Source organism: Phacochoerus africanus, chromosome 12 (genome assembly GCF_016906955.1).
Source record: "Phacochoerus africanus isolate WHEZ1 chromosome 12, ROS_Pafr_v1, whole genome shotgun sequence".
NCBI classification, from domain to species: Eukaryota; Metazoa; Chordata; class Mammalia; order Artiodactyla; family Suidae; genus Phacochoerus; species Phacochoerus africanus.
Genome location: NC_062555.1, coordinates 54,174,835 through 54,197,108, shown reverse-complemented (window position 1 = coordinate 54,197,108; position 22,274 = coordinate 54,174,835). Strand labels below are relative to the sequence as shown.

Here is a 22,274-nt window from a genome sequence, read left to right as displayed (position 1 = left end):
AGTCATTTTATTTTATTTTGACTATGCTCGTGGCATGTGGAAGTTCTCCCGGCCCGGTATCAAACCTACACCACATCAGCAACCCAAGCCCCTGCAGTGACAATGCTGGATCCTTAACCTACTGTGCCACAAGAGAACTCCCATTTATTTATTTATTTATTTAAAGAATCAGGCTACTCTTGTAATGCTGCATATCTTTCCAACAAATCACTTAAAATGTAAACCACATTTTTTATTAAAATTGAACAAGCTGTTAAAATTGCTACAGTATATCACATCTTAGGTTGCCAATATTATATTACACAAATATGTATTGTAGAGAAAGCACCAGAAGCAGTCAAGGCAGGAAAATTGTATTCATAGAAAAGAAAACCAAAACCTTAGTCCTTTTGTTTATTCCTCATTCCTGAGAGGAGTTACAGTACTGAGTGAAGGAATTTTCCAGCTGCATTTCTGAGGTCACAATTACAGCCTTAAATGATAGCCCTTGAGTTGCAGACAATCAGGTACAGATAAATTACAGTAAAATGAAATTGTACAATGTTTTCGTTATATTAACACCAAACTGAATGGTGGACTGAAATCAACAGATGAGAAAGGAAATCAAGCTCCAGGCTCACTCTTTCTCTAAAGCAATAGGGTCATTCTAGTTCTGTTGATGCATTAATTGTCATAAAGTGCAGGAACAAAATAAATAGGATGAGAAAAGCTCCGAAGACCTATATACAACTCTGAGATTAAGATAAATCACTGATTATGTTTTCGGTATCTTTTTAACACTGTGAAAGCTGTAGCATACATGAAAAGCTCATTGATCCAGGTAAAACAGTACTTTTTTTGGCCCTCAGATCAATCTAGTGTTAAGGCATATGTAATGATGCTAGCTTTTTCTATAAGGCAAAGTTAGAGTAAAGGAAAAATGTATGCGTTATAGGCTAAATCCAGAAACTGTCAGGTGCTGAGCAGTATTCCTGGCTTCAAAATAAGATGTATCTGTTTCATCATCTGGTTGGGGTATGAAAGGCATAGTTTGGTGCTGTAGATTTTCCCAGTCCACGTCATTGAAGAGAGGATGATGTTTCAGTTCTTAGGAAAAATATCAAAACAATGTTATGACACCATTTCCAAAGTGCTCTTTTACAGGAACTAAGGTCTCATGTGAACCTTGCCCTTCTTTACACCCATCTCAGACATTTTATAAACAGCTCTCTCTTCAACCACATCCTTCAAAACAACACGCCCTGTGTCATTCTGTGTATCACCTGGCGTACGACAGGTGCCTCGTCTGTACTTGTCCACTGTCCGATTTGCCTTAAGAGAAGCCTGTCTTTCTCACTGCCTGTATTTTCTCACAGAACCCCTGACTCAATGGGAGAAGAAAGTCTGGCCTACTTCCTGTTCCCCGATACAGCTTCCACACCACTGATTTTCCAGGATCAATGCCCTATCTCTCAATCCAAACCCTTCCCTCCTGCTTCTAGTTCTCCAGTCCTTAGCATCATCACCCTGGATAACTCCGGCAGGAAGCTCATCCTCTACTCCCTTGCTTTCTTCCCTGTGCTCCATCCTTATCCTTCATGGGGATTTGAACATTCAAAGAGGTGACACTTCTGATACATACTCTTCCTGCTTCTTTGATGTCTTTGTTTGCACTGACTTGCGTTTCTACAACACACCAGCTCCCCAGCAGTATGACCACATCCAAGTCTTCACTGCTTCCACTTAAAACAACCTCAACATTTCTCACCTCTTTAAATACATTTCCCTTCTATCTACTACGATGAAAATTTGTTTTTTTGATTACACTGTAGTATTAGTTGGTAGACACAGTCTCCCCTCTCCTCAACTATTCACCTCATTAGGCAACAATAAAGACGTCAGCAAAAACAAACAAACAAAAATGAAGTGCCAATTAGGGCAGTAAACAAAACAAGCCATCAAATTTAAGGAAAACATCAGAAGAGGACTACATAGGAAAGAACTGCATGTCTGTATTGGCGGATGGGTTGAGAAATCAATGGGTCTATAAGTTGGTTTTTCCCTAAACTAGAAGACTGGTAGGAAAAGGGATAAAATAGCAAAAATAATTCACATTTAGCGAATTTGTCTTCATGGTTCAAAATTAATAACTGAGCATGGATTACTTTAGATTTATTTGTAGTAGTAACTCTTCTGGATGTGATGTGATGCTTCCTGATCCTCTCATCGTAGCTATTTAAACTGAATCTGCAAGGGAATCTAATCTAAGATTAAACAAACAGTTGAAACAACTTTTTCTGTCTTTCTTTCTTTTTAAAGGGCCGAACGTGCAGCATATGGAAGTTCCCAGGCTAGGGGTCAAATCGGAGCTACAGCTGCTGGCCTACACCACGGCCACAGCAACGTCAGATCTGAGGCATGTCTGTGACTATTCCACAGCTCACAGCAACGCCAGATCTTAACCCACTGAGCAAGTCTGGGGATTGAACCCATATCCTCATGGATTCTAGTCAGGTTCGTTAACAAAGGGAACTCTGAGAACTGCTGTTCTTTTTGTGTGTGTGTGTCCTTTTGTCTTTTCTAGGGCCGCTCCGTGGCATATGGAGATTCCCAGGCTAGGAGTCTAATGGGAGCTGTAGCTATGCCAGCCTACACTACAGCCACAGCAACTCGGGATCCGAGCCGCGTTGGCAACCTACACCACAGCTCACCGCAACACCGGGTCCTTAACCCACTTAAGTGAGGACAGGGATTGAACCTGCAGCCTCATGGTTCCTAGTCGTATTCGTTAACCACTGAGCCACGACAGGAACTCCTGAGAATTGCTGTTCTAAAGCAGTTTTTAGAGCTCAGTTTCCAAATGTCTGCAGCTTCGGCGTTCTCGTCGTGGCTCAGTGGTTAATGAATCCAACTAGGAATCATGAGGTTGTGGGTTTGATCCCTTGCCTTGCTTAGTGGGTTACGGATCCCACGTTGCCGTGAGCTGTGGTGTAGGTTGCAGATGCGGCTCAGATCCTGCGTTGCTGTGGCTCTGGCGTAGGCCGGTGGCTACAGCTCCGATTTGACCCCTGGCCTGGGAACCTCCATATGCCGCGAGAGCGGCCCAAGAAATGGCAAAAAAAAAAAAAAAAAAAAAAAGACAAGGAAAAAGAGATAAACCTCCTGCCTTCACTGTGTACCCTCTCGCCCTGGTTTCTCTTTCTTCATGTACCTGCCACTAGATGGCATGATCTTACGATTGTATTTGTTTATAGAACGTAAGTTCTGGAACATAAGCAAAAGGATTTCGGTCTGGTTCATCTCTAGGGTGTCTCCAGTGCCCAAGTGGACAGCACTGCCTGGCACCTAGAAGTCACTCTATAGTATCTGTTAAATAAATACACTGTTGCTCTTATTGGGGGGAACACTCAGAAGCTATTACAAATGACAAGTTACTAAAGTTCATTCTCCTAAATGTACCCTACTTCCCAGGGAAATGCATTTTAAGACATGATGATTAGTTATGTCTCTATGTACCTTGTTATGAAAAGGATTTTAAGGCAGCTGCTAATGAGATTTATTGGAGTTTCAAAATTAGAGTTTAAAAGTAATTGGAGTTTCCTGCATTGGAAAAAAACTTCCAGTGCATTACAGTGCACCAGTGTGTCTTTGAGGCAACCTGGCTGTGAAATAATTCACCAAGGAGACAGATTCCATAAAAATATTGTCATCAATAATGATATCAGAAATGAAGTGGTAAGAAATCCCAGAACAGGAAGTTTTGATTTTAAAAAATTTCCTGTATTTGTTGATGGTTAACTTTATCAGGTTCTGAAAAAAACCCAAAGGCACTGATAAGATTGTTTTGGGTACTTGCGTGAAAGTAATAAAATTCAATGGGTGAGATTCCCAAACTGATTGCACTGAATTTTAATGCAGAATTAGAACAAATATATTAATGCATACCTAAAGGGCAAAAATAAACTGAAAAAAAAAAATTTTTTTTTTGGTCTTTTTAGATCTGCACCTGTGGCATGTGGAGGTTCCCAGGCCAGGGGTCTAATCGGAGCTGTAGCCTCTGGCCTACACCACAGCCACAGCAACACAGGATCTGAGCTGAGTCTGCAACCTACATCACAGCTTATGGCAATGCTGGATCTTTAACCCACTGAGCAAGGCCAGGGATCGAACCTGTATCCTCATTGATATTAGTCAGATTGGTTAACTGCTGAGCCACAATGGGAACTCTGATATTGTTATGAATTAACGTTCATCCCTGAGATAAATCAAGGGTAAAAGGGTTTACTAGCACAAAACCTTACCTTTCATTCCAGCTCTCTTTGTATTATCAATGGTTAAGAGTATATCTACTGCACTTTGAGCATTATCAGATAACTTTTCTTCACCTTCAGGCCAAGGGATATCTACAAATACAAATAAACTTGTTAATCATTGCTCCGAGTAATAATACACAGAGATAAATGAATCTATTTTAATAGGAGAAAAAGAATCACCTCTTTTCAGAATATTCTGGAATACTTGTTGTGGTGTTTCATCATTGAAAGGGGGAATTCCTGTTAGAAACTCAAACAAGCAAACTCCAAGTGCCCACCAGTCTACCGCAGAACCTGGAATTTAAGAGGAAGGAGCTGAACTTGCAAGCATTTTCTACAAATGTCTGATCAACTAAAACTAAAACGTGGCTATTTGGGCGCAATGAAGGCCCAAAGGCTCATTTCTTAAAGCTTTCTTTTGGCTTCGTAAGAAGCAAAACCCCAAATTCCCTTTCCTGAGGCAATGTAATTACTTTCTTGGAAAACAGAATTTTAAGATTAGCAATTAACATAGCTAATTTTAAAAAATTAAAGCTTTTTATTTTGTGACTTTTTTTTCCTGCCTTTTAGGGCCATACTTCACAGGCGCATATGGAGGTTCACAGGCTAGGGGTCTAATGGGAGCTGTAGCCACCGGCCTACTCCACAGCCACAGCAACGCCAGATCCAAGCCACGTCTGCGACCTACACCACAGCTCACAGCAATACTGGATCCTTAACCCATTGAGCAAGGCCAGGGATTGAACTTGCAACCTCATGATTCCTAGTCAGATTTGTTTCTGCTGCGCCACGACTGGAACCCCTATTTTGTGATTTATTAATAACCTCTGATATTCTGGATACTTATTTGTGCTAAATCCTAAAACACAATCAAGGAATGTTTTTAATCTAAAAGTTATTCTCTAAAAGAGTTCTCAATTTCACATCAGGAAACAATGACAGGTAGTTGATTCTATATTGAGCCCGTTTTGCAAAGAAATAAGGCAGCAACAGTAATGCTGATAGGATAACCTGGTAACTAGGGAAAGCCTTACTTAAAGTGATTTAATGTAGTTTTATTCCTCTTGAGAACATAGATGGACAAATTAGTTTAACAAATAATATTAAACTGTGGCTTGAGGAGGTAATCAGAAGATAACTATTAATAAAGAGGTAAAACTGATTTCTAAATAAAATATTCATTGGAAGCATCATTTGTATACAAAGACAGTTTATTTTGTATACAAAGATATTTTAGACAATTATTTTAAATTTGACTTGTAATCTGGTTAATACTTTTGTAAGTTGCATCTATGAATAAAATGTTTCCTAAGCAAAGGTTAATTTCAATCCAAAGATGATTGATTCAGTGTAATTTTTTTTTTTAAATCTTTTTAGGGCTGCACCCATGGCATATGGAGGTTCCCAGGCTAGGGGTCTAATCGGAGCTATAGCTGCCGGCCTACACCACAGCCACGGCAATGTGGGATCCAAGCTGCATCTATGACCTACACCACAGCTCACGACAACACTGGATCCTTAACTCACCAAGCGAGGCCAGGGATTGAACCCGAAACCTCATGGTTCCTAGTCGGATTTGTTTCACCTGTGCCAAGAGGGGAATTCCCACCATTGCATTTTAAAACAAGTAGAAAAAAAAAAAGAAAAAAAAAAACAAGTAGGAAAGCATCATTGGATCTGCCATTAGGAAAAATAATTGCATGCATTTAGAGTGCCTTTTCATCTGTAAGCCTGTAATCCCATCTTCCCTAAAGAACACAAAGTACAGTCTATAGGCATCTATTTCCTGCTATCACCATAAAACATAAAACCACCTCAGTTAGTACACCTTTTAAGCAGCACTGAGAAAGGTTTACTCCAAGGATTAGACAATATAGACAAAATAACAGAAAAGTAGAGGGAAATCAGGAAAAGTGCATTTTTATTAATTTTACTTAGGTTAGAAATTAGGACCATTCTCCCAGCTCAGCCAAAATGTACTCACGTCAAAAACATACATGATTTCTCCATGGATATGTCATACATACCCATACACTTGAGTCAAAGTCTACTAAGATCACATATTGGGATAAATCATTTCATCAATTACAAAATAAATCAATTATATATGTGTGTGTGTGTGTGTGTATGTGTGTGTATCATTAGCCAGAGATATAGTACAAAGTTATTTTATACTGGCCTGCCAATTTAAAACCCACTTCTGTAATTTCTATATTGATAATAGTAATTAACTGCAATTTTTCATGCAATGTGATCTAATTATACTTTGACTGTTGAGTTAAATGTGCTTTGCCACATTACTTTATGGAGAAACTCACTCACCTGAAGTCAGAAATCCTGCATGTAAGAAAAAAGGAGTTAGGTTTATTTTATTTATTTCATTTTATTTTATTATTTTTTTGGCTGCCCCATGGCATATACAGTTCCTGGTCCAGGGATCAGAGCCGGGCTTCAGTTGTGACCTAAGCTTCAGCTGTGGCAACACCGGATCCTTAAACCACTGTGCCACAGCAGGAGCTCCATGACTGATGTCCTATTAAGAGCACAGCCCTGTGACCACAGAGGGAGGGTTGGGGCTAGGCACCTGCAAGCCAAGAAAACCCAAAGATTGCCAGCAAACCCACAGGAAGTCAGGAAGAGGCAAGTCAGGATTCCTGTACAGGATTTAGAGGGAGGCACTTCCTGTCAACACCTTGATTTCAGACCTCTAGTTTCCAGAACTGTCAGGCAATAAAATTCTGCTGTTTTGAACCACCCAGTTTGTGGTACCTTGTTAGAGCAGCCCTAGGAAACCAATACAGGTCATTTCAGAATGCAGGAAGGGAAAATCCTTCAGAAAATGAAAGAAGGGGAAGAAAAAAATCAAAGATGGAGAAAATGCCTCTTATTTCTTCTTCTTCTTTTTTTTTTTTTTTGTCTTTTTAGGGCCACGCCTGTGGCATATGGGGGTTCCCAGGCTAGGGGCTGAATCAGAGCTGTAGCTGCCGGCCTATGCCACAGCCACAGCAACGCAGGATCCAAGCCACATCTGCGACCTACAGCACAGTTCACAGCAATGCCAGATCCTTGACCTACTGAGTGAGGCCAGAGATCGAACCTGCGTCCTAGTGGATGCTAGTCAGATTCGTTTCCACTGAGCCACGAGGGTAACTCCTCCCTTTATTTCTATGTTGCATTTTGAGGGACAGTTCATTTCTGGCTGGACCCTTCTGGTGAGAACATATGGAGGGTAGGCGCTAAATAGGAAGAGGCTTCTGCAGCGGGAATGGAAGTGTTGGCCCAACTTGATATCCTTCAGCCCAAACTAGAATAGACCTGGGGAGTCATTTAGAACAAAGACAGTAGAGGGGGTGGAAGGCAAGGCTTCTCTGGATCATGGAGACTAAACCAGTAGGCCAAGAACACATGGTTGCATGTCTTCCTTTTCTACAATGAAGGCCATATATGTGAGACAAGAGTATTGTACCTGTTCATTTTCTTTCACCTTAGGCAATCTAAGTACCAAGGAAATGCCACACAATTTATCTCAAAAAGAAAACAGAGTGATAAGTACTTCAAAAACTCAAAAAATGTGCATGCCTTACCATGGGTCCTGCCTAATAGCAGCTCAGGTGCGAGGTAGTCAGGGGTTCCCAGAATTCGCCCATCATCCACTGGGGCTGCTCCTCTTCTCACACTCTTTGGAGTTCTGTATGGAGTTCCTGACTTGGCTTGATTAGGGGTCTGCTAATTTCAAAAGAGTTTAAGAGACAATAAATATCTGAATTCCTTTTTTATAGAAACGAAAAACCAGCAAAGCTATGCTGCTAGGCATAAAAGACAGGCTCAAATCCTTGATCAGTTTTGAAAATGGTCTCATAGCTAACTATAATTATGAAAAGTCCTGATAGCTAATGAAATTCAATAGATAACATCAACTATTTCAATAAGATCTGGATATACAAGAAACAATGAAAAAATCCATTAAGAAAAATTTGTTGTTGTTGTTTTTTTGCTTTTTAGGGCCACACCCGAGGCATATAGAGGTTCCCAGGCTAGGGGTCAAATAGGAGCTACAACTGCCAGCCTACTCCACAGCAACTCGGGATTCAAGCCGCGCCTGCCACCTATACCACAGCTGAGGACAATGCTGGATCCTTAACCCACTGAGCAAAGCCAGGGATTGAACCCACAATCTCATGGTTCCTAGTTGGATTGGTTTCTGCTGCGCCATGACTGGGAACTCCAGGTAGAACAGATCAATACAAGCTTAAGAAAAGTCATGGATGGAAGGCTGTGGCCAAGGAATGAATGCATGATGAGGACAATTCGTAAGATAGAACTACATATAAATAACCTCTTGTGCTTGCTTGCATTTATGTTTTTAAGATATTTCGTTGTCTCACAATGACTCTGTGGGACCAGCAGGACAGGTGTCATATTTTCATATTTTATAGACAGAGGGATCTGAAGGTAAAGACTTCTAAGTTTTTTTTTTTTTTTTTTTAAGGTCTGTATTTGCAGTGTATGTAAGTTTCCAGACCAGGGGTGGAATTGAGCTGCAGCTGCCAGCCTATGCCACAGCCATGAGAACTCCCTATCTGAGCTACATCTGCAACACACGCTACAGCTCTCAGCAACACTGGATCATTAACCCACTGAGCAAGGCCAGGGATCGAACCCGCATCCTCATGGATACTAGTCTGGTTTTTAACCTGCTGAGCCACAATGGGAACTCCAGTAAGTTCTAATGAGGAAATTCAAGTCTTGCAACCCTAAATTCGGGATTTACACTTTCTATATTATGACTCTCCAAAGGAAGAAAGAAAATGAAACTTTGGTAAAAATAAAGGTTTAGTGAAAAAAAAAAAGATTTGGAATACATATTTTTCAACTTTCTCCTATAAAGAGATCATTAAAATATGTCCTTTGAAGGCAGTAAGGTAGATGGACTTTAATTTTGTATCTCAGAGTTGCTGTGATTGAGTGAAAACATGGGATATGTACATATGTGAAAGCATAGAGAATGATATGAGTGAAGGAGGCATCAGAGTTAAGAATAATAAACAGGAGTTCCCGTCGTGGCGCAGTGGTTAACGAATCCGACTAGGAACCATGACGTTGCGGGTTCGGTCCCTGCCCTTGCTCAGTGGGTTAAGGATCCGGCGTTGCCGTGAGCTGTGGTGTAGGTTGCAGACGCGGCTCGGATCCTGAGTTGTTGTGGCTCTGGCATAGGCCAGTGGCTACAGCTCCGATTCGACCCCTAGCCTGGGAACCTCCATATGCCTCGGGAGCGGCCCAAAGAAATAGCAAAAAGACAAAAAAAAAAAAATCCAAAATAAGTTGCTATCAGTAACAACAAAAATAACAAAAATAAATAAAAAATAAAAAAAGAATAATAAACATTACTCTCCGACTTACCTTTCTGTATTAAAACCTCCAATGAGCTCCAGATCCCCAACCAGGAGAACAAAACTATGTGATTAATATTACGGTGGCTAGGAGTTCCCATTGTGGCTCAGGGATAACGAATTCAACTAGTATCCATAAGGACTTAGGTTCAATCCCTGGCTTACTCGGTGGGTTAAGGATCCTGTGTTGCCGTGAGCTGCAGTGTAGGTCACAGATGTGGCTTGCATCTGGTGTTGCTATGGCTGTGGTATAGGCCGGCAGCTGTACCTCTGATTCGACCCCTATCCTGGGAACCTCCATATGCCATAGGTATGGCTCTAAAAAGACCAAAAAAAAAAAAAAAAAAAGTACAGAGTCTAGCTGACTGGCAAGTGTCACTTTAATAGTTGATTTTTCTAAAATCTAAAGGACAAAACATGAGAAAGTGATAACATACCTGATATGGCATGTAGGACCTTTCTTTCTGAGTAGGGGTGAGAGTCATGGGGTAGGAACCACTATAGGCACACGACATATCCATTACATCTAAAGAGGTAATGCTCATTTTGGACGGTTCTGAGCTGGTGGATGCATTAATATGACTGTTAAAACTCCGAAAGGCCACCGCATTTCTTTTAGAGGTTAATGTTTTCAACACTTCTGAAGAAGGAGCTAACATTTTTGGGTTGCTGTCTTGGTGGGCAGGATTCTCATCGCCTCTTAGCAGGGTACCTTCTTGGCAGCTGGGCGATGTAGGCAGGAGGTCTTCAATATTTGACCCTTCCAAAGAGGATTCTTTGATGCTTTTATCTGGATCTAAGGACTGCCTTCCTAATGGACTTTCCATCATGGAAATGCCAGGGAAAGATGAATCAGAGTCCATGTGAATACTTTTAGGAGTTCTATCATCATCAGAACATAGAAAACTAGAACTTAAGTAGTCCTTCTTACTATTCTTGTCACAATCATCATCCAGTTCACACATGAGGTTTTTTGCTATCATTGGGATAGGTGACTTCTCTGGGGTTTGTTGTTTATCACTAAAAGTATTGCCCATGTTCTCCTTATTAGCACAGTCGTTTTGCTGATCTCCGTACACCGACAGCTTAAGGTCCTGGACTTCAGTTGTTAAGCCTGTCCTTTGATTTGTGTAACAGTCTTTCATTTCATTACTGTGCTTATACTCTACACAATTTTTTTTATTCTGGATAATTTCCTGACAAGGACTGGAGTCAACTAACTCAAAACTTCTTTTACAACTTCTTTTCCCAAGGTGCTCTTCAGTTATCCCACTGGAATCCACAGTCCACTGACGTGACTGCCTTGTGCCAGCAGCCACATTAATATTATTTATATCCAGTTCTCTTGCTTCCCAAGAAACATTCCCAGAGGAGCTTTCTTTAGCAAGGTTGACAGAAGAGTTTCCAGGGGCAGGAATGGCACTGCTATTATGAATGGGAGAAAGGGCTAACTCAAAATCTCTTTTATTGAAACTTTTGCTCTCTGCAGCATTTGTAGAATGTGTACACGAAGGCTTTTCAGCTGTATTCCAACTCATTACTGTAGAGCCCACTGTGTTGTCACTTTCCTAAGAGGGAGGAAAAAACACTTTAAAAAATCATATAAAGCTGAGATTCTTTAACCTTTTTTGTCTTATCTAGGGCCGCACCCACGGCATATGGAGGTTCCCAGGCTAGGGGTCCAATTGGAGCTGTAGCCGCAGGCCTACACCACAGCCACGGCAAGGCAAGATCCGGGCCATGTCTGTGACCCACACCACAGCTCATGGCAATGCCAGATCCTTAACCCACTGAGCGAGGCCAGGGATAGAACCCACAACCTCATGGTTCCTAGTCAGATTCGCTAACCACTGAGCCGAGACGGGAACTCCCAGATTCTTTAACCTTTTAAATCTCTGCCCACTTAAGTGGGGTAACTGACCCCATTGAATACTATGTATGCTACTTATTCTCACTTTCCAATGGACAAAAAAAAGAACAAGATAATGAAGAATTAGAAGGCAATATAAACAATTACAGTATAGATTTATATACACTATTTTGCATGAAACACTGTTATAAAATTTAAACCAGTTATTCTATAATATGTATTTGATATTTTATTACATGTTAATTAAATAGGACAAATTAAAAGGAATATATTCAGGCAAAATCGAGGGTAAGGCTATATCATGCATATATCTGCTATGCAATAGGGGTACGCATGATTGTTTTGAATTTCAATCACAGGGCTTGAAATATAGTTAATGGAATTAATATAGACCAAAAATATTATTAATGTGAACATGCATCACTTTGTATCATTTCATGCAAGTATAATAACACCAACCTGACAAGGATGAAGCTAAACTAATGGCAACTGGTAATAAAAATCCCCAAATAACAGGAACCTGAATAGTATCCATGAGGATATGGTTTGATCCCTGGGTTAAGTATCCAGTGTTGCCATGAGCTGTGGTGTAGCTCTCAGACAAGGCTCGGATCTGGCCTTGCTGTGGCTGTGGTGTAGGCTGGCAGCTATGGCTCGTATTTTACCCCTAGTCTGGGAACTTTCATATGCCACATGTGTGGCCCTAAAAAGACAAAAAAAAAAAAAAGAAAGAAAGAAAAAGAAATGAAATCTTCTAAGAGAATTTGAATATACAGGAAAGAGGAAAGTGAAGAATTCCTTGAATGCCATTCACGTAGTAGTTTCACTTTCATAAAAAATTGTAGGAAAAAGTTTAAAGCACTTCTGATCATTCCTTTGACATCTGTAATCAATGCGGGGTAAGATGAATTTCCCTCTGACCTGGCAATCCTTTTCCCATCTGGGACTGCTGTGGCACTCGGATTCCACACTAGAGATGAAGGTGTGGGACTGACTGCTGGTGCTGGATGTTGCGAGCCTCTTCCTCGACTGGAGTAGATGGGAAGTCAGACACTTTACAGGCATCTGTGGGTGGGAGGCAACTGTTTCAAGACCTGTGGGGAAAGAGGAAAGACTGAAGCTTATGTCATACCTTCCTCAGTTCCTCGCTGATCTTGAATCTTTACAGATCATCAGGCAAAGTATTAAGTACTGCATATCAGAAACAAACATTTTTTTTTTGTAAACATTATTTTATCCAGAAAGATGGCTCCTGGTAGGTTTTGGCATACAAGTACTGTTCTGAAAGTTAAAAAAGCCCAAACTTTAAATATTTATAAAGTAGAAATCAGAAGGGAATGAATATATAATGAGGAAGAAATTGATTTTGAACATCCATTATCAAATTTGAGGAGTTCCTATTGTGGCTCAGTGGTAACAAACCGGCAAGTATCCATGAGGTTGGGGTTCGATCCCCACCCTTGCTCAGTGGGTTAAGGATCTGGCGTTGCCGTGAGCTGTGGTGGAGGTCGCAGACACAGCTCGGATCTGGCGTTGCTATGGCTGTGGCTGTGCCTGTGGTGTAGGCCAGCAGCTGTAGCACCAACTGGACCCCTAGGCTGGGAAGTTCCACATGCTGTGGGTGTGGCCCTAAAAAGAAAAGAAAAGAAATAATTATTGATGTGCTATAAGGCTGGAATGTGACTAAATTTACTCAGTTCGGGGAGTTCCCATCGTGGCGCAGTGGTTAACGAATCCGACTAGGAACCATGAGGTTGCGGGTTCGGTCCCTGCCCTTGCTCAGTGGGTTAACGATCCGGCGTTGCCGTGAGCTGTGGTGTAGGTTGCAGACGCGGCTTGGATCCCGCGTTGCTGTGGCTCTGGCGTAGGCTGGCGGCTACAGCTCCGATTAGACCCCTAGCCTGGGAACCTCCATATGCCTCGGGAGCAGCCCAAAGAAATAGCAAAAAGACAAAAAGACAAAAAAAAAATTTTACTCAGTTCGATTTCTATTAATTAAAACCGTAGGGGAGTTCCCATCGTGGCTTAGTGGAAACGAATATGACTAGCATCCATGAGGCTGCAGGTTTGATCCCTGGCCTCACTCAGTGGGTTAAGAACCTGGTGTTGCTGTGAGCTGTGGTGTAGGTCACAGATGCTGCTTGGATCTGGCATTGCTGTGGCTGTGGTGTAGGCTGACAGCTACCCCTCTGATTCAACCCCTAGCCTGGGAACCTCCATATGCCATGGTGTGGGCCCTTAAAAAAGAAAAAAAAAAAAAAGACCAAAAATTTCCTCAATGATCATTACAATATTACTGCTAACTGAAGAATTAGCTTGACATTTTTTTCTTTTGATTTAAAGAACTGCAACAACCCTATCAGAAATGGTGTTTACATCATGAAATAGAGGAATGCTGTAGACCATTTGAATATTTGCATTTCAAATTTTTTTATTTTGGTCTTTTTAGGGCCACATCTGTGGCATACAGAAGTTCCCAGGCTAAAGGTCAAATTGGAGCTGCTGCTGCTGGCCCACACCACAGCCACTGCAATGCTGGATCCTTAACCCACTGAGCAAGGGCAGGGATCAAACCAGCATCCTCATGGATACTAGTCGGGTTTGTTATTGCTGAGCCATGACAGAACTCCACATTTCAAAATTATGAAATTGATGTTAGAAATTTTAAAATTCAAAAACATTTTGCTCCTCGGAGTTCCCGTGGTGGCGCAGTGGTTAACGAATCTGACTGGGAACCATGAGGTTGCAGGTTCGATCCCTGCCCTTGCTCAGTGGGTTAATGATCCGGCGTTGCCGTGAGCTGTGGTGTAGGTCGCAGACGTGGCTCGGATCCTGCGCTGCTGTGGCTCTGGTGTAGGCCAGTGGCTATAGCTGCGATTCGACCCCTAGCCTGGGAACCTCCATATGCCGCAGGAGCGGCCCAAGAAATGGCAAAAAAAAAAAAACAAACCCCCCAAAAACCATTTTGTTCCTCTATGACACACGTAATGGAATAAACTACGTTTTCTTTTATACTCACATGATTTTAGCAGTTTGCTAGAATAAGGAGTAATATCCTTTTGATCTATAGACATAGGACAAGTTGGTCCTTGAGAAAGCTGTGATGTTTCAGATGCATGAGTTGAAAGAATATTTGCAGGGTCTAGATTTTTTTCTGCAACTGGTGTGTGCTATTCAAAAGAGAAAGACAAAAACAAATACTATGATTTATCTTCACAAAAACACCACCTAAGTGCACAGACTGTTGTAATACCTAAGTAGATAAACTGTTGAAGTAACTCAATATGCTTGGTATTTGAACTCTAAATGGCCAGCATGAAAGGGGATGTTGTGTTAGTTTTTCCTTATCAAGTACTTACAAATCCCAAAGAACTGATGAGAGATAATACTTGTCCTGGGGTTCTTGAATAGTCTTGTCTAGGTTTAGCCATGGATGGTGTTGTGAGAATATCCATCATATTGATATCTACGTATGGAAAGAAAAGTATATGATAGTCTTTTAAAACTTCAACTGTCATTGACTAAGTCAATAATCATTTGTTCTGATCCTTGCCCTACTTTTCACATTATTGACATCATTTACAGTTGACCTGTGCAAGACAAAAACAGCCAGGAAAGCCATCATGCCATGAAGTAAACAAGTACAACTAAGCAAAGAAAGACAAACACATATGCTCTCTCTATATAGAGAATCTAAATAAAAGAAAAAAAAAAAAAAAAAAGCTTGGAGTTCCCATCGTGGCTCAGTGGAAACGAATCCGACTAGGAACCATGAGGTTGCGGGTTCGATCCCTGGCCTTGCTCAGTAGGTTAAGGATCTGGCATGGCCGTGAGCTGTAGTGTAGGTCACAGACGTGGCTCGGATCCCACGTTGCTGTGGCTCTGGTGTAGGCCAGCAGTTACAGCTCTGATTCGACCCCTAGCCTGGGAACCTCCATATGTCGCAGGTGCAGTCCTAGAAAAGACAAAAAAAGTGAGGTCCTACTGAATAGCATGGGGAACTATAATCAACAGCCTCTGATAAACCACAACAGAAAAGTATATAGTTGTGTATGTATATAACTGAGTCTCTTTACTTTGTGGCAGAAATTAATACAATATTGCAAAGCAACTATACTTCAATCAAAAAAAAAAAAAAAGAAGTAGGAGTTCCTGTCATGGCTCACTGGAAACAAATCTGACTAGCATCCATGAGAACACAGGTTCAGCCCCTGGCCTTGGTCTGTGGGTTAAGGATCTGGTGTTGCCGTGAGCTGTGGTGGAGGTTGAAGATGAGGCTCAGATCTGGCGTTGCTGTGGGTGTGGCATAGGCAAGTGGCTACAGCTCCAACTTGACCCCTAACCTGGAACTTCTATATGCTGTGAGTGCAGCCCTAAAAAGACAAAAACAAAAACAAAAACAAAAACAAAATTTAACCTGGTATGTGCAAACAAACAAAGCAAGAAACTACCCATCACATAGAAACAGAGAACAGATTGGTAAGTGCCTGAGTGGGGGTAGGGAATGGGAGAAATGGATGAAGGGGGTTAAAAAGTAAAAATTTTTCTTTTCTTTTCTTTCTTTTTTTTAAATTTAGGGCTGAAGGTGCGGCATATGGAAGTTCCCAGGCTAAGGATCAAATTGGAGCTGCAGCTGTTGGCCTACACCACAGCTCATGGCAAGGCCGGATCCTTAACCCACTGAGCGAGTCCAAGGATTGAACCTGCATTCTCAAGGATGCTAGTCAGGTTCATTTACAGTGAGCCACAATGGGAACTCCAAATTTTTTTTTTTTTTTTTTTTTTGCTGCACCCAAAGCATGTGGAAGTTCTCAGGCCAGGGATGGAGCTATAACCAGAGTCATAGCAGTGACAATGCCAGATCCTTAAGCCACTGATTCATGAAGGAACTCCAAAAATTGTTCTTTAATTTAAAAAAGATAAACAAGAGTTCCTGTGATGGCTCAGCAGATTTAGGATCCTGAGTGGTCACCGCAATGGCTCAGGTTCCTTCTCTGGCCTGGGAACTTCCATGTGCTGCAGTCATGGCCAAAAAGGAAACAAAACAAAATAACCCACTGGATCTTCAGTTTCTTTTTATTTTGGCCAGCTTACTAGTGTAAAATGATTCATTGATTACTTTTTAAATTAGCATTTCTATCATTACTACTAGTGAATTTAACAAACTCTCATATATACGCATGCATGGATTCTGTGTTCATTTTCTCTATCCCTTGTTTATCAAGGAAGTGGTCATGTACATTTGAGTAAGTTTTTTAGGTATCAGCCGTTTATCATGTTGTAGCTATATTAGTTATTTTATTGATGTTTACTTGGTCAGCACCATTTTCAGTAGGGATAAAAATTCCCAAGAATAGAAACTGTGGGTTCCCGGAGTTCCTGTCATGGCTCAGTGGTTAATGAATCTGACTAGCATCCATGAGGACACAGGTTTGATCCCTGACCTTGCTCAGTGGGTTAAGGATCTGGTGTTGCTGTGAGCTGTGGTGTAGGTCACAGACATGGCTCAGATCCTGTGTTGCTGTGGCTGCGGTGTAGGCTGGCAGCTAGAGCTCCAATTTGACCCCTAGTCTGGAACCTCCATATGCTACACGTGAGGCCCTAAAAAGCAAAGAAAAGAAACTGTGGGTTCCTTTTTGAAGATCCAGATATCTTCAAGTACTCTTGAGAATTTTAAGAATAATTAATCCCTTTTTAATCTTTAATTGAAAGAAAATACCATAATGCCTTTTTAGGTCTATTTTGGAAAAAATAATCAACAAATACTATTCATTAAAAAGCAACAAAGAAAACAGTATAAGTTAATGAAGTGCAGTGTCTAAAATGTGTTGGGTAGGAGTTCCCATCGTGGCTCAGAGGTTAACGAACCTGACTAGCATCCATAAAGATGCAGGTTCGATCCCTGGCCTGGCTCAGTGGGTTAAGGATCTGGCGTTGCCTTAAGCTGTGCTGTAGGTCGAAGATGCGGCTTGGATCTCAAGTTGCTGTGGCTCTGGCCAGCAGCTACAGCCCCAATTCGATCCCTAGCCTGGGAACCTCCATATGCTGTGGGTGCGGCCCTAAAAAGACAAATACATACATACATCCGTACATATATGCATAAATAAAATAAAATGTGTTGGGCAGTTCCCAGCATGGTGCAATGGCTTAAGAATCTGACTGTAGCAGCCCAGATTGCTGCAGAGGATCAAATTCGATCCCTGGCCTGGCACAGTGGGTTAAAGGATCCGGTGTTACCACAGCTGTAGCACAGGTCTCAGCTATGGCTCAGAATCAAGCCCTGGTCCCGGAATTTACATATGCTGAGGCTGTGGGCAAAAAATAAAAGAGAGAGACATGTACACACACACATCCAGACAACTTTCAAAACACATTAAAAAAAAAAAAGTGCTGGATTTTTAAAAAGGTATTTTCTTGCTATTTTTCTTACCTCTATTCAAAGTAACTTTGGAAAGGCCAAAATCTGTTAGTTTAATATGACCTTCGTTAGAAATAAGCATATTGTCTGGTTTCAAATCCCTGCACATAAAAAAAGAAAAAGAGCATATAAACTAAAAAAGAGTTAGTGTTGCTTTTAGAATTACCAGTGAAAAAAAAAACAGGAAGTTATAGAAGGATCAAATCTTACTTATTTTCTATTTAGAGCACTCATTAGTGGCTATGAAAATGCAGAAAACAACTCTCAAAAGCAAACTAAATTTTGTATATCTGAATCTACCAGAAATTTAACTATTTAATGCCATATTATCAAATATTCCATTAATATATATGAATTTGATTAGGTAAAGTAAACCTCAAGTCAGGTCAAAAAATCATATCTACCTCTTTTCAGGAGGGTGAGATTAAGCCTTAATAGAAAAGAGCCACTTACCCTGAATATCTCTGCACAGAGCAAAACACTGTTAATCAGCTGGGATTATAAAATATACCACCTCAGTATGATGTACAGGTAAAGGCATGGAAAAAGATTCGTCTCCACAGTAAAATGGGATATGCATGGACAACGTAGCATATTCAAAAAACACAGGAAGAGGAAAGAAGCGTTGATGGAATTTCTAAACTCACACAAGTTATTACTAAATCTTTAGATAACCTAGATGTGTGGGGTTATGCAAATATTTAAGACTCAAATACTTAATACATTATCTGATTACTTATGCTTCAAGTAACACTTTGGAGAAAAGTCAGTCTTTACCTGTGGATGATCCCATGTCTATGGAGATAGTCTAGAGCCAGTGCTACTTCAGAAATATATTTCACAGCCATCTCTTCATCAAAATAACCATATATGTGTAGGAGAGACTTGACATCTCCACCAATGAGATACTCCATTACCTTTGGTCAAAAGAGGATATAAACATTGCAAAAGAAAACCAATATGACTACTTTAAAAATATGTTATTTGATGGAGCTCCTGCTGTGGTACAGCGGGTTAAGAATCCAACTACAGCCATATGGGTCACTGCAGAGGTGCAAGTTTGATCCTAGGCCTGGTGCAGTGGGTAAAAGGAACCAGAGTTGCTGCAGCTGTGGTGTAGGTAGCAGTTGTGGCTCAGACTCAATCCCTGGCCAGAGAACTTCCATATATTGTGGGTATAGCCATAAACTTTTTAAAAAACGTTGAACATTACCGTTATGCCTTTTTAGCATGGTTCTGTCTAACACAACCGTGTAAGGCAATTTCTTAAAATAAACCTCTCCCCCGATACGAAACACACACCACTTACTGTTTTTTTTTTTTCCTCTGAAGAACCCTAATGAATAGAACAGGTAAGGTACTTGGTCAAGGTCATAAAGCTAGTAAATACAAGAGCTAGAATTCAAACCCAGTACTATGAACCCAGAGACTGTAATTCTTAAGTCATTTGGGTTCAGTGATTCCTGAATGAACAAAAAAAAAAGCCAAGTTATTACTCACCAAGTAAACATTGTTTGCTGACTGTAGTGAATAGTACAAATGAACAATGAAAGGACTTTTGCTTAGGGCCAGCGCATCCCTCTCAGCTTGTACTTGATGAGTCATATTTTTGTTGATCATGTCTGCTTTTTTGACAACCTGTAGGACATAACATGACAAAAGACACATCCATTTTATTTATTTATTTTGTCTCTTTAGGGCTGCACCCACAGCATATGGAGCTTCCCAGGCTAGGGGTCTAATCAGAGCTACAGCTGCTGACCTACACCAGAGCCATAGCAACGCAGGATCCAAACTGCATCTTCCACCTACACCACAGTTTGCAGCAACGCCAGATCCTTAACCCGCTGAGCGAGGCCAGGATCGAACCCGCATCCTCATGGTTCCTAGTTGGATTTGTTTCTGCTGTGCCAGGACGGGAACTCCACATTTTATTTTTAACACAAAATGTTCTCAGGTTTCCAAGATGCCATTATGAAAAGAGCCAGAGAGAGAGAATACATAGTTGCTGTTTGGACCTTACACTGCCAGCAGGAAACTCTGCCAGAAAAATAGCTAATATGGGAGTTCCTCCTGTGGCACCCTGGGATGGGCAGCATCAGTGGCATCTTGGGAGCACTGAGATGCAGGTTTGATCCCTGGGCTGGCACAGTGGGTTAAGGATCTGGTGTTGCCTAAGCTACTGCTTAGGTTGAAACTCAGATCTGATCCCTGGCCAGGGAAATCCATTTGCCTTGGGGCAGTCAAAAAAAGGGGGGAAAAGAGCTAATACGGTGAAAACAAAATAAAACTTTTAACACAGAACTGCTTATCTTGGTATCAAGTGGCAAAAGTATCACATCCCTTTTCAGAGGAAGAAGACATAAACAAATGCTCCCTGCCTGACTACCTTACTAATAGAAAAAAATTCTTTTCTGTTGTTCTTACAGCTAAGTCAAAGGATAGTAATGTTCCTAATAAAACCCAAATAATCAGGAACATAGGCAAAGAGAAATAATAGCTAATAGTATTTTTAAAATTTTTTAAAAAATTTTTTGATTCTTTGATGTTTGGAGATAGAATCAGAAAGAAGGATGTAAGATAGTTTGCTCAGGAAAAAAAATTCTTTTTTTTTTTTTTCTTTTCTTGGGCCGCTCCCGCGGCATATGGAGGTTCCCAGGCTAGGGGTCCAGTCGGAGCTGTAGCCGCCGGCCTACGCCAGAGCCACAGCAACGCAAGATCCCAGCCTCGTCTGCAGCTCACGGCAACGCAGGATCGTTAACCCTCTGAGCAAGGGCAGTGATCGAACTGGCAACCTCATGGTTCCTAGTCGGATTCGTTAACCACTGCGCCACGACGGGAACTCCAGGAAAAAAAAATCTTAAAAATTATTAGAACTACCAAACTTAGTCTCAGATGCTGTATTACAGAAAATAACTAATTACTCCTTATAAGTGTCAAGGCAATTAGTATAGAAGCAAAACTATACCTTAAAATTGGAGCGCTAAACTGAATAATTATGTTATTTTGTCTTTTCAGGGCTACACCAGAAACATATGGAAGTTCCCAGGCTAGGGATGGAAACAGAGAGGCAGCTGCCGCTCTACAGCACAGCCACAGCAACGCCAGATCTGAGCCATATCTGAGACCTAGAACCTACACTACAGCTCACAGCAACTGGGGATCTTTAATCCACTGAGAGGCCAGGGATAGAACCTGCATACCCATGGATACTAGTCGGTTTCGGTTTTGTTACCGCTGAGCCAAAATGGGAACTCTACATTGAAAGCTCTTGAGTGCTTCTGAAAGCATATATACTATTCCAAGGACAAAGGAGTATTTAGGACCTATTTCAGCTTAGTCTTTAAATAAAAGTACCTTGGAGATTTATAATGAAATGTTTGAAGAGGAAAGCGCGGTTTGTTTAATGAGGTCTTTAGGATATTTAGGTCAGAGGTTAATCTATTTCACAGGATGGTGACTACAGTTAACAATACTGCATCGTATATTTGAAAGCTGCTGAGAGAGATCTTAAAAGTTCTCATCACAAGAAAAAAAAAATTGTAGCTGGGTTGTAACGTTTGTTAACTAGATTTACCGTGTTGATCATTTCACTATGTAGACAAATAATGAGTCATTATCTTGTACACCTGAAACTAGTACATGTCAAATACATCTCGATACAAAAGGAATGAGTCTACATCAAACTGATGTAATTAAAATATAATTTGGAAATACCGGTTTCAAACTTAAAGTTTCAACCTTAATCCTGGTAAAAACTTAATTAGTAGTAAAAAGGATTCCAAAATTGTGGCGTCTCCTAAACCTTCACTGTGTGAAGGGAAGGGCGGGGCAGAGGCATCACCGACTTGCCCGCGCTGCCAGCCAAGTGAGAAATCATTTCGCAGGGCTCCGAAGGCTTCGGCAAGCCAAACACCCAGTCTAGTCGCTCCGGCGGCCCTGGGACCTGCCCGATTCACGGGGCAGGAAGGAGGGCCGAAGGGCCAGACTCTTGTTTTCTTTATTCTTTGACTCTTACCTTCACCGCATACAACCTGTCGCCTTTCTGCCCCAGATACACCTTCCCGAAGGCGCCACGGCTGATGGGCTTCACTATGGTAAACTCCTCAATGGATGGAGGTCTGGGCACCGGGATCCTAGTCACACACGCCCCAGTTGCCGGGCCTCCTCCGCTCTCCATTTCGCTGCCCGCGGTGGGCTCCATTGCAGGCCAGCCAGGATGCAAGACCGCAGCAGCGCCTAAGGCCCCTGCTAGAGCCGCAACTCCCGCCAATTGGGTTCAAAGTAAGGCTCCGCCCAAGCCG

General features: G+C 41.4%; 1 protein-coding gene across 2 annotated transcripts; it reads right to left on the bottom strand.

The window, feature by feature from the left end:
- Positions 1-208: 208 nt before the first annotated feature.
- Positions 209-22,267, bottom strand: MASTL (microtubule associated serine/threonine kinase like). Of its 2 annotated transcripts, none has more exons than XM_047754612.1 (12): positions 21,989-22,267; positions 19,471-19,608; positions 18,748-18,887; positions 17,983-18,071; positions 14,912-15,018; positions 14,572-14,722; positions 12,474-12,646; positions 10,120-11,250; positions 7,877-8,015; positions 4,473-4,586; positions 4,281-4,382; positions 209-1,086 (listed from the first exon to the last, which is right to left on the bottom strand). In XM_047754612.1, the coding sequence occupies exons 1-12, from the start codon at positions 22,172-22,174 to the stop codon at positions 929-931; spliced, it is 2,628 nt and encodes an 875-aa protein (XP_047610568.1). In that variant the 5' UTR covers positions 22,175-22,267; the 3' UTR covers positions 209-928. The 2 variants fall into 2 exon arrangements, with proteins under 2 accessions (XP_047610568.1, XP_047610567.1); XM_047754611.1 differs by having other exon boundaries at positions 7,877-8,018; positions 21,989-22,242.
- Between the last annotated feature and the right edge of the window lie 7 nt (positions 22,268-22,274).